General features: G+C 37.6%; 1 protein-coding gene across 1 annotated transcript in view; it reads left to right on the top strand.

Moving 5' to 3' along the window:
• Positions 1-12,471, top strand: part of PKHD1 (PKHD1 ciliary IPT domain containing fibrocystin/polyductin) — a 455,019-nt gene that overhangs the window by 46,144 nt on the left and 396,404 nt on the right. The window contains exons 23-27 of the mRNA XM_063096948.1: positions 642-826; positions 1,721-1,843; positions 3,057-3,162; positions 3,668-3,943; positions 11,093-11,223. Coding sequence (XP_062953018.1) covers positions 642-826; positions 1,721-1,843; positions 3,057-3,162; positions 3,668-3,943; positions 11,093-11,223 — 821 coding nt within the window. The remainder of the gene's footprint in view (positions 1-641; positions 827-1,720; positions 1,844-3,056; positions 3,163-3,667; positions 3,944-11,092; positions 11,224-12,471) is intronic.

The raw sequence follows: 12,471 nt of genomic DNA, 5'->3' as shown, positions 1-12,471 counted from the left end.
AGGGCTGTTGGGAGCAGCTAATGAGATGGAAACTTTTGGTAAAGTATGAAGCAGAGTTCAGACACAGAGCATTGCTATTTCTCTTTGGGGATGTGGAATGGGGAAGCAGGTGGCTGGGCTTAAAGAAAATTCTAATAGAGAAACCAAAGTTAAATGCCAACATTCCTCAGCTGGGTTGGCTAAGTTTTACGGGTGTCAGCTGCTGTATGCCTCCTCCTCTCCCTGTGAAAAGTGGCCAACTTTTTTCTGTCCACAGGGCCAGAAAAAAATATTGGATTTTTCCAGGGAAAACCCAATATTTAATTAGATGTTCAGGCATTAAAAGGATGTCTGGCATTTACACTTTGAGTGGACAGTCAAGATGGTTTTGTCTGATGTGACTGTGCTCACTGCTTGCTATGAGACATAATACTGATGAAAGGTGTTATGATGTAAAAAGTGGGCATCTACTTGCATTTGCTTTGGGGAAAAAATGGTGTAACTAGGGCTAGGGGTTCTCTTGAAGCCATATTTTGACATTGAGAGTCTCATGCAAATTTAGTAGGCATCCTGTCATTTATTCTGTTACCTTTGATGTTGAGACTCTGCCAGGTGGATTAATTAGTGTCTTCTGTGTTCTATATCAAAACCTTTTCTCACAGATGTCCCTGTGCGCATTTCTGCTAGTCACCTTCACAAGCTCTTACAGGACAATGCTGATGACTTCACATCCAGATACCTCAATGTCAGTGACTTCACTGTAAAGGAGGATCTAAACTCTTGCTATGAACATGTATGGACCCTTTCCTGGTCCACCCAGGTTGGGGATTTGCCCAATTTTATCAGGGTATGTATGGCATCGCTTTTGGTGGCATGGATTTGGTGCTGTGGAGAAATTTTGTAAAAGAAAAATCAGAATTATACAAGTGAAAACTGCCGTGAATTACTGATTTTGTTGAAATATTCAAGTAAAGGGATTCTATAATCTTTCTTTCTGGAAGTTTTCAACACATATTTTGTGTCTCATAGTCCCGTCTCCTTTCCTGACTCAGTGCATGTTGGGAAGTTGTTGGTCAGTGTCCACCATATAGTATTTCTACATCTGTTATTGGATAATTTAAGCAGATGTGATTGACTTAGATCATTGTGCAGGCAGATGGCAGAGCAGAAGGAAGTTTAGAGAAGAATTTGCTGTCTTTGGATAATGACGAAACCAGATGCTCTTGCATATTTAGGGTTTTAAAAAATAATCTAATGATCATCTAGCATTTGGTTATTATAAAATGAAGCCCAAGATGAACTTTTATCCTGGTTATATGGCATGGTGGGTCATCTGGTTTTCAAACAAAACACTGGGGTGGAGATGGAGGAAGGATGGGCGTTTTGCTCTTATTTCATAGCACCGTTTCCTTACATTTTATTTTAACATTTTGAATTGCAAACATATATAATAGAGAAGCATAGAGAAGCAACATATCTCAAGATGTAGAGAGAAGATTGGTTGGATGTGCCTCTTTTGGCAACTTTACATGTAAATAAATATTCCGTCAATCTACTGGGGATTTCATTAGCCATTACTTATTGTGAGGTTTCTAGATTTCAATTTTCTGTCACTCCATTTTCACATTTTAGCTGTTGGATTAGCTCAAAAAGGATGTGAAAAGACCCCCTTATAATTTTTTTAAATTAAGATTAGATTTCTGTTCCATGACAGAATTTACCAAAAATGTAATTATCTCAGGTCTCCAATGAAAATCTTACTGGAGTGAATCCTGTTGCAACCACTCATGTGGTACATGATGGTGGAGTTTTTCTTGGACCCATATTTGGAGACATGTTGGCTACTGCCAGCCAGCACACTCAGGTGAGAGTGGATGGGCCACCCAAAGTGCGAGCACCGGTTTCAAGTCTAACTCAGTCCCTCACTGATTTGTAGCATGGACCAGTTGATTTAGCTGCCAAAGGTCATCTTTCTAATAAGTAAAACAGGGACATTTATGGTTGTCCTCTTTCTACTTTCACAGTGTGCATAAAGTACTATGAAAACATAAATGCTTGGTAATGACAACATCCTATTATAATTATTGATGCTATTATTATGGTGCAAAAAAAGAGAACCTCTATAGCTAAATATGATTTATGCCTCCACACAGTGATATTGGAAAGTAAATGAGCTAAATCAACTCCTTCTGTCCTTAAAATGTCCTTTTCTCTTTCTCATCTGCCCATATTCCTGTTATCAGTCATCTGCATTTAACTTGGGAATATTTTTAAATAAAAAAACTATAAGGTATAATATAATCAACCCTGGGTACCCAAACTGAGGATTGACAATGGTCAACATTTTGATTTATTTATGTTTTTTGTCTTTATGGAAAAAATACAGATAAAATTGAAGTATTTTTTTTTTATCACCTGTGCCATCACCATTTCAATATCCTTTCCCTTCATAAGCAAACACTATTATAGTATAGTGTGCTTTTAATCCCAGTTTTTATATGTAGAGGATTAAGTGTGTCATTTTTTTTCATGTTCTTCATTTTCAGGTATTGCTTGAATTCTATTCGATTGACAGTTTCAGTGAAAGGGAAAGACATACAGACTCTTACGAACCTACCATTCTAGGACAAAAATGGCCCCAAACCAAATGTTCAAATACACTCTAGTTTTTAGTTATATTTTTATGTAGTGACAGTGGATAGAAAGTACCTACTTCATTGGTCTTTACTAGCAAGAAAAGAGCTTTTCACATGAAGTGGGTACCTAGTTGAAAATACAGAGTGATAAGAAATTTTAGTGCAGTTTAAGTTTATGAATTTTGCTTCTACATGATAGAGAAAATTTACTCAAGATTTAGCATATTTAATTGCAGAAATGGGTTGAAGCACATCCATCACCATTTTAACAAAGCTTAACGTGTTTTGAGTTACTCATCACAATTTAAAGTTTATCACTGGGAAAATAAAAGAAAGAAATGAGAATAAGTGAATCATGAACACATTTTAATTTGGGAAAACTTCACAAGGACTTTATGAATAATATAAAATGTGTAAATTTTTTTTTTGCCTGTTTTTTAGGTGGTTGTGCGAGTGAATGACATACCAGCTCATTGTCCAGGTTCCTGTCCTTTCCAATACCTCCAAGGGTCAACTCCCTGGGTCCATTCAGTGTGGTATTCCCTTGGTATGATTTGTGGCTTGGCACTGAGATGGGAATGAACCTAGACTAAGAGTGATTTTGTTTGAGGCCATGTAGCTGATGATGTGTGGGTAGAAGATGTATCAGTTTGTTAGGTGGAGATTGAGTGATGCAGCCAAAAGTGTACTTTTTGGTCAAGTGAAGGGATATGGTCATGTTTTTAAATGGGGACAAGTTGATTTTTGATGACCTAAAATGTTTTATTCTCTTTGTCCCTTGTTTTGAAATATTCTTCATTTTGATTTTTTCTTTTTTTTAAAAAATTGAACAGTGGTCTCTCACTACTAGTTTAAGAAAATCTAAAATGGGGGCTGTGTACTACAATAATAAATGCAGATGCCTGGTATTTGAGTCAGCATTCAACTCTCTGAATTTTGGGAGGGGAAGGTGAGAAGGAATGAATGAACATTTGATGTTAGAGAGAGGTCTCTTATGTGGAGTGATACCACTGAGAGATGATTCTGTTTTTTATTTTTTTTCCTCCTTTAAGATGATGACATCAGCCTACTGATTTATATTTCTGGAACTGGTTTCTCTGATGACTCCCAGGCCTTGCAGGTTACAGTCAAGGAAACAAGTTGCAAAGTTATTTTCTCAAACCAAACAAATGTGGTCTGTCAGACAGAGCTGCTACCGGTTGGTATGCATCGGATGTGGATGTTGGTGAGACCCTCTGGTCTTGCTGTCAATGCCAGTGGAGAAGGCCTCTTTCTAAATGTGGAACCTAGACTGGATGCTGTGGAGCCTTCCAGAGCTGCAGAGATTGGTAATCTGGGGAGGGCTTCACAGTGCATCTGACCTTCTGAAGCTAGCGTTCTTGCGGATATGCAGGAATCTAGTACTGCTGTGTAATAAATTTCATATCCACTGTGATTCACAGCTTTTTGCTTTCTGATATAAGCATTTCTTCTAATAAGCATTAAACATTTGAGCCCTTAAATGAACGCACTTGCCACACAGAGGACTATAGTTTGGCTGGTAGCGTCAGGCATAATTGGGTCAGTCTCTGAGTCATCAGGGCTATTTGGTCTAGTAGAAACAACACTGGAGGCATACGTTAGGAAATATGCCTGGGTTTTTGTCCTACCACAAGTCAGATGTGTGACCTTAGAAGTTGCAGTTACTTCTATGGGTCTTAGTTTCCTAATGATAATGACAACCACAGTATCATTTATCGGTACCTCTTCTAAATAGTCACACACCATAAATACTTACAATGGCTTGAAAGATGGAATTTTTATCTACCTTTTTCAGATGAGATGATTGTGATTCTAAGAGGAGAGTTACTTGCCTAAGGCTTCACATGGAAAGAGGTGGAGCTTGGTGCAAACCGGAGCTATCTGATGCCAATGCTCCTGCTGCTTCACGTACCATGCTGTCTTTTTTTTGGCAGCTGGCTGGTGCGGGGATCTGAACCCATGACCTTGGTGTTCTAAGGCTGCATTTGTACCATGCTGTCTTGCTTATAGAAGGGCCCAATGTTGCTTGACTTACAAGCCATCTAATTTTGTGTGAGACTCAATTGAGTCCACAGATGGGAAAGTCCCTTTAAATGTAAAAACATTTGACAAATGTGAAGTGCAGGCCTTTCCCACCCGCTAGGGACTTTGTACACAGTTGGTGTTTCACAAATGGGTTAACTGACGTGCACTTGAATGCTAGGCTAACATGCAAAGCCAACTACCATTTGAGCAGTGGGGAGTGCGGATGACAACATCAGCCCCGTGGATTGTGTCTTAGTTCCATGGGAAGCCAGAGATCTCTCCATGACTTGCTGCTTTCTGAGGAACACGGCCAGTTAAAAATAACTGAGCCGCATTGCAAGAATCTCAGAAATACTCATGATTATGTTGGCTAATGCATAAATTTTAGAGCACAAACTCCTTTCCTTAATTCTTTGGATTTTTGTCATTGCTGATTCTGGTGGCTAGAGGCTTGCACTCAGAACATATTTTAAAGCACTGTGTTCTGGCCACAAACTCACTGTTCAAAGAACAGCTTGTTTCTGACTCTACTTTGCCTGGAAGAATGAACTAAGAGGCCCGCCTCATTTCTGCACATAAAACAGAGCAACAGCACTTGCTCTTATACCTCCGTGATTTAAGAAAGGAGCCAGATGATATGTGGTGTTCCGAGTGAAAAATCATATTCTGTATTAACCTAATAATTACTGGTTTGAGTTTCGGGCATTTAATAGTTTTCAACTAGATTTATAAGTGGATTTGATCTTCTTACAAAGTCACCTTTGCAGTTCAGGCCACACAAATATTCTTTTGCTGCCCTCACTGGATTGTGGACACCTCAAGGGCAAACAGGTGACTCAGTCAGCTTTGCTTCCCCTACACAGAGAGCCTTGCACAGGTGGGCTGGCTCACTGTCCCAGTTTGCTTGGGATGGGGGGGGGGGGGTGGCGGTTCCCAGGACACAAGACTTTCAGTTTTAAAACTAGGATGCAGAACTCTTAGTGCTAATGCTTGGTCCCAGGAAAATCAGAATGAGTTGGTCGCCCTATTGGGACATGCTGTACCAACATTACGTAGTGAAGGGAGTTGCAGGTCTGGGAGGATCATACATCATCCCTCTGTATTTTAGCAAAAGGTGGAAATCTCAGAGAAGGGGAAACTAAGGTGGCTGCAAATGAACTTTTGGTAAGGCTGAAAGGAAATGGAGGGAGAGATGGAGAGGCTCCAGCTTTCACTTTTTTTTTTTATTACTGGATTAAAACTTTGCCTATTAACCCTTCCTCGGCTCTGCCACCTACCTGATATTAACCAGTGTTAATCACTCACTCACTCAGTCAACACTGATTGAGCCAACCTGTATAGGGCCCTGTACTAGGTGCTGAAGACCTTGGTACTCAAAGTGTGGTCTGGGATCATCAGTATCTACATCACCTGGGAGCTTTTTAGAAACGCAGAGTCACAGCACCTCCCTCTCCCCTCTGCCTGCCCTCCTGAGTAATATGCATTTTAACAAGATCCTCAGGCAATTACTATGATAGTACAGTTTGAGAAATGCAGCTACAGGGGTAAAGGGAACCAGGCTGAGGTCTACCAGCAAGGAATTTATAGAAAAGCTGAGCATGTAACGAATACATATAATAATGTGATCAATAATATTCTAAGTCACTACTTACCCGTATGCAGAAACATCCTCTAAAGGGTTTTGAGGAAAACCTTGGTTTTGTCTTGCATACTTTCTTGGTCTACTTTTGTACTGAGATAGAGTTGTCTTTTTAGGCATGGACCCTTGTGATGCACCTCAACTTTCAAACGGGTGGCAAAGCGTCACCACCTCTCCAGCTTTTAATTATTTTCATCAGCACTGATCATGATAACCACAATTTATTTAGCTCTCATTATGTGCCAGTCACTATTAATGCTGGGGATACAGTAAATAAAAACATAGTCTCTGCTCTCAGGGAGGTGGTGTTAAGTATGAAGGAGAAAAATCCAGCAGCGGAAGGGGATAAGGAGTGATGGAAGGATGGCTGTAATGGGATGGTCATTGGCATTGGAGGAAGGCCATGGATGAAGTGAATGGGTGGGTCCTGGGGAAGTCTTGGGGAAGAGAGTTCTAGAGAGAAGAAACACCAAATGATAAAGTCTTGAATCAGAATCAGCTTGGCTTATTCCAAGAACACCAAGGAGGTCACTGTAGCTGAAATTGATTGAGCAAGAGGAGAGTAGTAGGAGGTGAGTGGGAGCAGATCATGTGGCCTTAGGGGCGGTGAAAGAATGTTAGCTTCTATTCTGAGTGAGATGGGGGCTATTGGAAGATTTTAAGTAAAGAAGTGATGTGATCTGACTTAGGCTGCTGTATGAGGACATGCTGTAGGGAGGGAAAGACAGAACCAGCCAGACCGCTAGGAGGTTGCTGTAGTCATCCAGGGGAGAGATAATGTTGGCTTAGATTGAGACAATACGTGTATTTTGGAAATAGGTGGAGCTGCCCTATTCTTTTTTTTACCCCAAGGCCGTCATCATCTTTTTTTTATTGAACTTAAAAAAAAATTGAGATATAATTCCTATACCACAAAATTCACCTTTTGAAAGTGTACAATTCCATAGTTTTTAGTGTATTCACAAAGTTGTACACTTCACCATTATCTAATTTGAGAACATTTTCATCACTCCAAAAAGGAACCTTGTACAAATTAGCAGTGACTTACTATATCCTTCCCTCGTCCCAATCCCTGGCAACCACTGATCAATTTTCTATCTCAATGTATTTTGCCCATTCTAGGCTCAATATAAATGGAAATATACAATATGTGGCTTTTTGTGTCTGATTTCTCTGCTTAGTGTAATGTTTTCAATGTTCATCTATGTTGTAGCATGCATCAGTACTTCATTTCATTTTGTGGTTAAATAACATTTCATCGTATTGATCTACCATAGACATATGTTTTTATCCATTCATCTCATGATGAGCATTTCCAATTTTGGCTATCATGAATAATGCTGCTATGAATATTTGTGTACATGGATTTGTGTGGATATATGTCTTCAGTTCTGGGTATATACTTAGGAAGGAAATTACTGGGTCGTATGGTAACTCCATGTTTAACTTCTTCAGGAATTGCCAGATGTTTCCAAAATGGCTGCACAACTTTATATTCCCACTATCAATATAAAAGGGTTTCAGCACTTGTTATTTTCTGTTTCTTTTTCTTTGTTTTTACAGTTGCCATCATAATGAGTGTGAGGTTGTATGTCATTGTGGTTATGATTTGCATTTTCTCTAATGACCAGTGATGTTGAGAATCTTTTCATATGCTTATCGGCCATTTATATATCTTCTTTGGAGAAATGACTTTTCAAATCCTTTGCCAAATTTAAAAATTGAGTAATTTGTCATTTTATTGTTGAGTAGTAAGTGTTCTTTTCATATGGATACAAATTTCTCGTTGGGTATATGATTTGCAAATATTTTATTCCATTCTGTGGATTGTCTTTTCACTTTTTAAAATAGTGTTATTTGAAGAAAAAAAGTTTTTAATTTTGGTGAAGTCCAGTTAATTTATGTTGTTGTTGCTTGTGCTTTGGGCATCATATCTAAGAAGCCATGGATTAATCCAGTGTCACAAAGATTTATGCCTGTGTTTTCTTCTAAGAGTTTTACAGTTTTAGCTCTTACACTTAGGTATCTGATTCATTTTGTGTTAATTTTCGTATGTGGTGTGAGTTAGTGGTCTGTAGTATTTCTCTAGGGCCACTGGAATCAGGTACCACGAATTCAGTACCCTAAACAACAGAAAATTATCATCTCAGTTCTGGGTGCCAGATGCCTGAGATCACAGTGTCAGCAGGGTTGGTTCCTTCTGAACCAATCTTTGAGGAAAAGTTTTTTCCCTGCCTCTTTCCTGCATCTGGTGGTTTACTGGCAATCTTTGGTGTTCCTCGGCTTGTAGAGCACTACCCTGATATCTGTCTTCATCATCACATGGCATTCTCGCTGTCCTGTCTGTGTCCAAATTTTCCTTTTTATAAGGACCCCAGTCATATTAAATTAGAGGTTCACCTCATCTTAACTAATTACATCTGTAAAGAGCTTATTCCTCAGTAAGGTCACATTCCAAAGAACTGGAGACTAGGATGTCAACATATAAATTTTGGGGGGACACAATTCAATCCTAAACAGGGTCCATCTTCAGTCTTTTATACATGAATATGCAGTTGTCTCATTTTGCATATGTGTGAATATATTAGCAGTATAATTTCTTATAAGTGGAATTGCTGGATAAAGAGGTTATGCACATTTAAACTTTGATAAATATCAAAATATTCTCTTTAGAGGTTGTACAATTTATTCTTTATGCAGAAATGTATATGAGTATTTATTTACCACATCTTACTAACACAGTGTGTCACCAGACTTTTTGATATTTATTAGTCTTATAGGAGATAAATAATATTTCATTGTAGTTTTAATTTGTTTTTATTTTATTGAGAGAAATTGAATATCTTTTCATATGTTTAGGAGGCATTGTGTTTTCTTCTCAGTGAACTGTCTCTTCATCTCCTTAGCCCATTTTTTTCCAATTGGGTTATTATTCTTTCTTATTGATTTTATAAACTTTTTAACATATTAAGTATATTAGCACTTTATATATTCATCATTTGTCTCTCTGTTTCCTATTTTTGCAATTCATAAATATTTTAAATTTTTATGTAATAAAATATACTTTACTTTTCTGGCTTCAGGATTTATAAAATACTTAGAATAGTCTTTCCATCCTGAAATTATATGAAAATAAAAATTCTGCCATGTTTCCTTCTAGTTCTTTAATACTTTCTTCTTTATATCTATATAGTTAATCAATTTGAAATTTATTTTGGTGAAAGATGTGAGGTATAAATTTAAATTTAATATTTTTAGTGCTATTCACTTATTTTATTTACTAAATAAATAATCCACCTGTTTTACACTTAGACAAAATGCCATATTTATTGTATCTTGTAGCCTCATATTTATCTGGGTTTATTTCTGACTTACTGTTCTGTTCCATTGATCTGTCTGTCTGCACATGCTCTATTATTACATTTTTGTTATAGTTGTTTTATAAGGTATTTTAATATCTGGCAGAAAACCTCTTTACTCTTATTTTTGTAATTTTGTTTATTGGCTATTCTTATTTCTCACTGAACTTTAGAACCAGCTTGTCTAATTTAAATACAAGTCCTGTTTGTATTTTTGTTGGAATTGCATTGATGCTTTAGTTTAATTTACAAAGATATGCTACCTTTATGATGCTCACTCTTTCTATCCATTTATTTTAGTTTTATTTCTAAGTTTTAATCTATTCCTTAAGTTCTTCAGCAACATTTCAACATTTTCTTCGAGTGTTTTTTTTTCTTGCATTTTTCTCATTTGTTTTCAGATATTGTATCTTTTATGTTGCTATTGTGTATTGCTCTTTTCTTCTATTTTATTCTTTAACTTTGAAGTCTATGGTAGCCTTGCCCTGACTCTTCAAGGCATGTTATATATTTAACTTCAGGGTATTGTTCCACCCAGTCACATTGTCCCCAGAGGTTTTCATCAGGTTGTGTAAGTTTGCCCTTCTCTCCCTGACATGGCTGGGGAAGATAAGCCTGCTCCTGCACCCCTCCCACTCTCAAGGGATACAAGTTCCTACTCAGTGGACTCACTGCCTCTCTTGTATTGCCTTCTGGGGAGATGCAGACCAGAATCATCTTCCCAACAATCATAAGTGGGTTTCCTGTTTATCAGCTAGATCAAGGGCTACTCCTCCAAACGGGAGAGTGTGCCACGACACCGGTAGGATGTCTGCAGTGAGGAGATGGGGGTTTCTGTGGGTGCTCTTCAGTGGTCAGCAGAGAAATCCTGGTGGCAGTGTGTGGTGATGCCAGCCATTTCTATATCCTTATGGGATGTGTGGTATAAAATCACAAAGCTGGAAGGGCTGACACCATCATTTAAAGATGGGGAAGATGAAGAAAAAATTCTTAAGTGTCTCCAGGATGCGTTACTACTTCTCGCTGCCCTCTAGTCACTATTTCTCCCTCTCTATATGGTAGTTCATATATTTAACTTGAGTCTTTTCTGCAGGTCGAGCATTGCCTTGTGTTTTGTTTTGTTTTTTAATTGAGACATAATCGATTATACACACTGGTGGGGTACAGGTTGACTATCAGTATTTGTGCCAATATGTGATGATCAGTTCAGGATAGTTGGCATATTTGTCATTACAACACGTATTCATTCTTCGTGACCATTAACCAATTTTTCCCTAACCCGCCTCCCCCTCTCCCTTTTCCCCTCTAATTGCCTTGTGTTTTGACCAAAGAGTTTCATATTTCACTTTCGTTTTATCTCTCCTGTGGATAAATAATTTTTGTTTGCCTGTATAGCTGTGGATCCCATATGAAAATGCTACTTTTTGTTACAGGAGGGCTCTGGGCCACTCTCCGAGGCTCTAGCTTGGAAGGTATTAGCCTGGTGTTCTTTGGATCTCAGTCTTGTATCATCAATGTCACCACAAGCAATTCACGAAGAATTCAATGCAAAGTTCCACCTAGGGTAAGTGGAATCCTCTGGCATCTCTTTCTCTTGGGGTGAGTCACTATTATTAATGTAAGGTTTTCAGTCAATCACTTCTTCGAACTAAATTAACTGATGCGAGCGTCTCATCATGATATTATTTATATTGTCTGTTTTGCTATGGAGTGGGAAACTAACCCCACCAAAGGAGCTTGTAATTAACACCAGTTAATTCATTTAAAAAGAAAACAAGCAGGCAGTCTCAGTCTACATTCTCAATGAGCATTAGTGCCACAGAATAAATAAATTTATCTAATGCACATTCTGGGTGTTGTTTTGCAAAACGTTGCTCCCCTTTCCTTTGTGTTAGTGCTATCTCATGGCTTATTAAGAGATTTTAGTCTGGGCCCTTCTCTGGTGCTGTTGGTGAGAGTCACACTCACAGCTGCAGTTGAACTTTCTATTCAGAGTTGACTTTAGGGTTAAGATTCCCAGCACACCCAAGATGACAAAAGATGGCTGTCTACCAAACAAATAAAGATTCCCTGGAAGATAGGCTTCAAAATATCCTTTGATCATTGGTCCTACATTTTTATTTCATCCAGTTCCTTAAATATTATGAAAAGCTAGCTTTTATATGTAAACAACATGCAATTCCAATATATGGTTGTACTGTAATGTGTTTAACTATTCCCTATCATTGGACATTTAGATGATTTCTAAATTTTCCCTAGCTGTAAACAACAGAGCTTTGATCATACTGATAACTGTATTTTTGGGCACATTTATTTTCTCAGGATAAATTAATCTAAATTCTAAAGCTTTTGATATGTAGTATCCAGGTGTCTGAAATTTGTTTTCAATTTATACACCCACCATCACTGTGCAAGTGTCTGATTTTTGGCACTTTGGTCAACACTGGATATTATTACTTTAATATATATTTACCATTTTAATGGGTAAAATTTGTACTATTTGGATTTCTTTTACTCATGAAGATAAACATTAAAACAGCAAACATTTAATTTTTATCAAATGCAAAGGTTAAGAGAAAAATAATAAAACAATCATGGTCTCTTCCCCCTCCTCCCCTTTCTCAAGTCCCTCTTTCTGAAACAACCATTTTTAATTCTTTTAAATACAGTTACAGTACCTTTTTTTGTTAAATAAATAAAACATATTGATTAATATTTACTTTGTATTATTATAACTATTTAAATGATACTGGCAGAACCAGGTAGTATATTTTTTCTTTTGTAGTTCCTTGTTTATTGCTAGAGTTCCTAT

This window comes from Cynocephalus volans, chromosome 5, assembly GCF_027409185.1.
Source record: "Cynocephalus volans isolate mCynVol1 chromosome 5, mCynVol1.pri, whole genome shotgun sequence".
NCBI classification, from domain to species: Eukaryota; Metazoa; Chordata; class Mammalia; order Dermoptera; family Cynocephalidae; genus Cynocephalus; species Cynocephalus volans.
The sequence above is the reverse complement of the archived record's forward strand: the minus strand, read 5'-3'. Positions and strand labels throughout refer to the sequence as shown.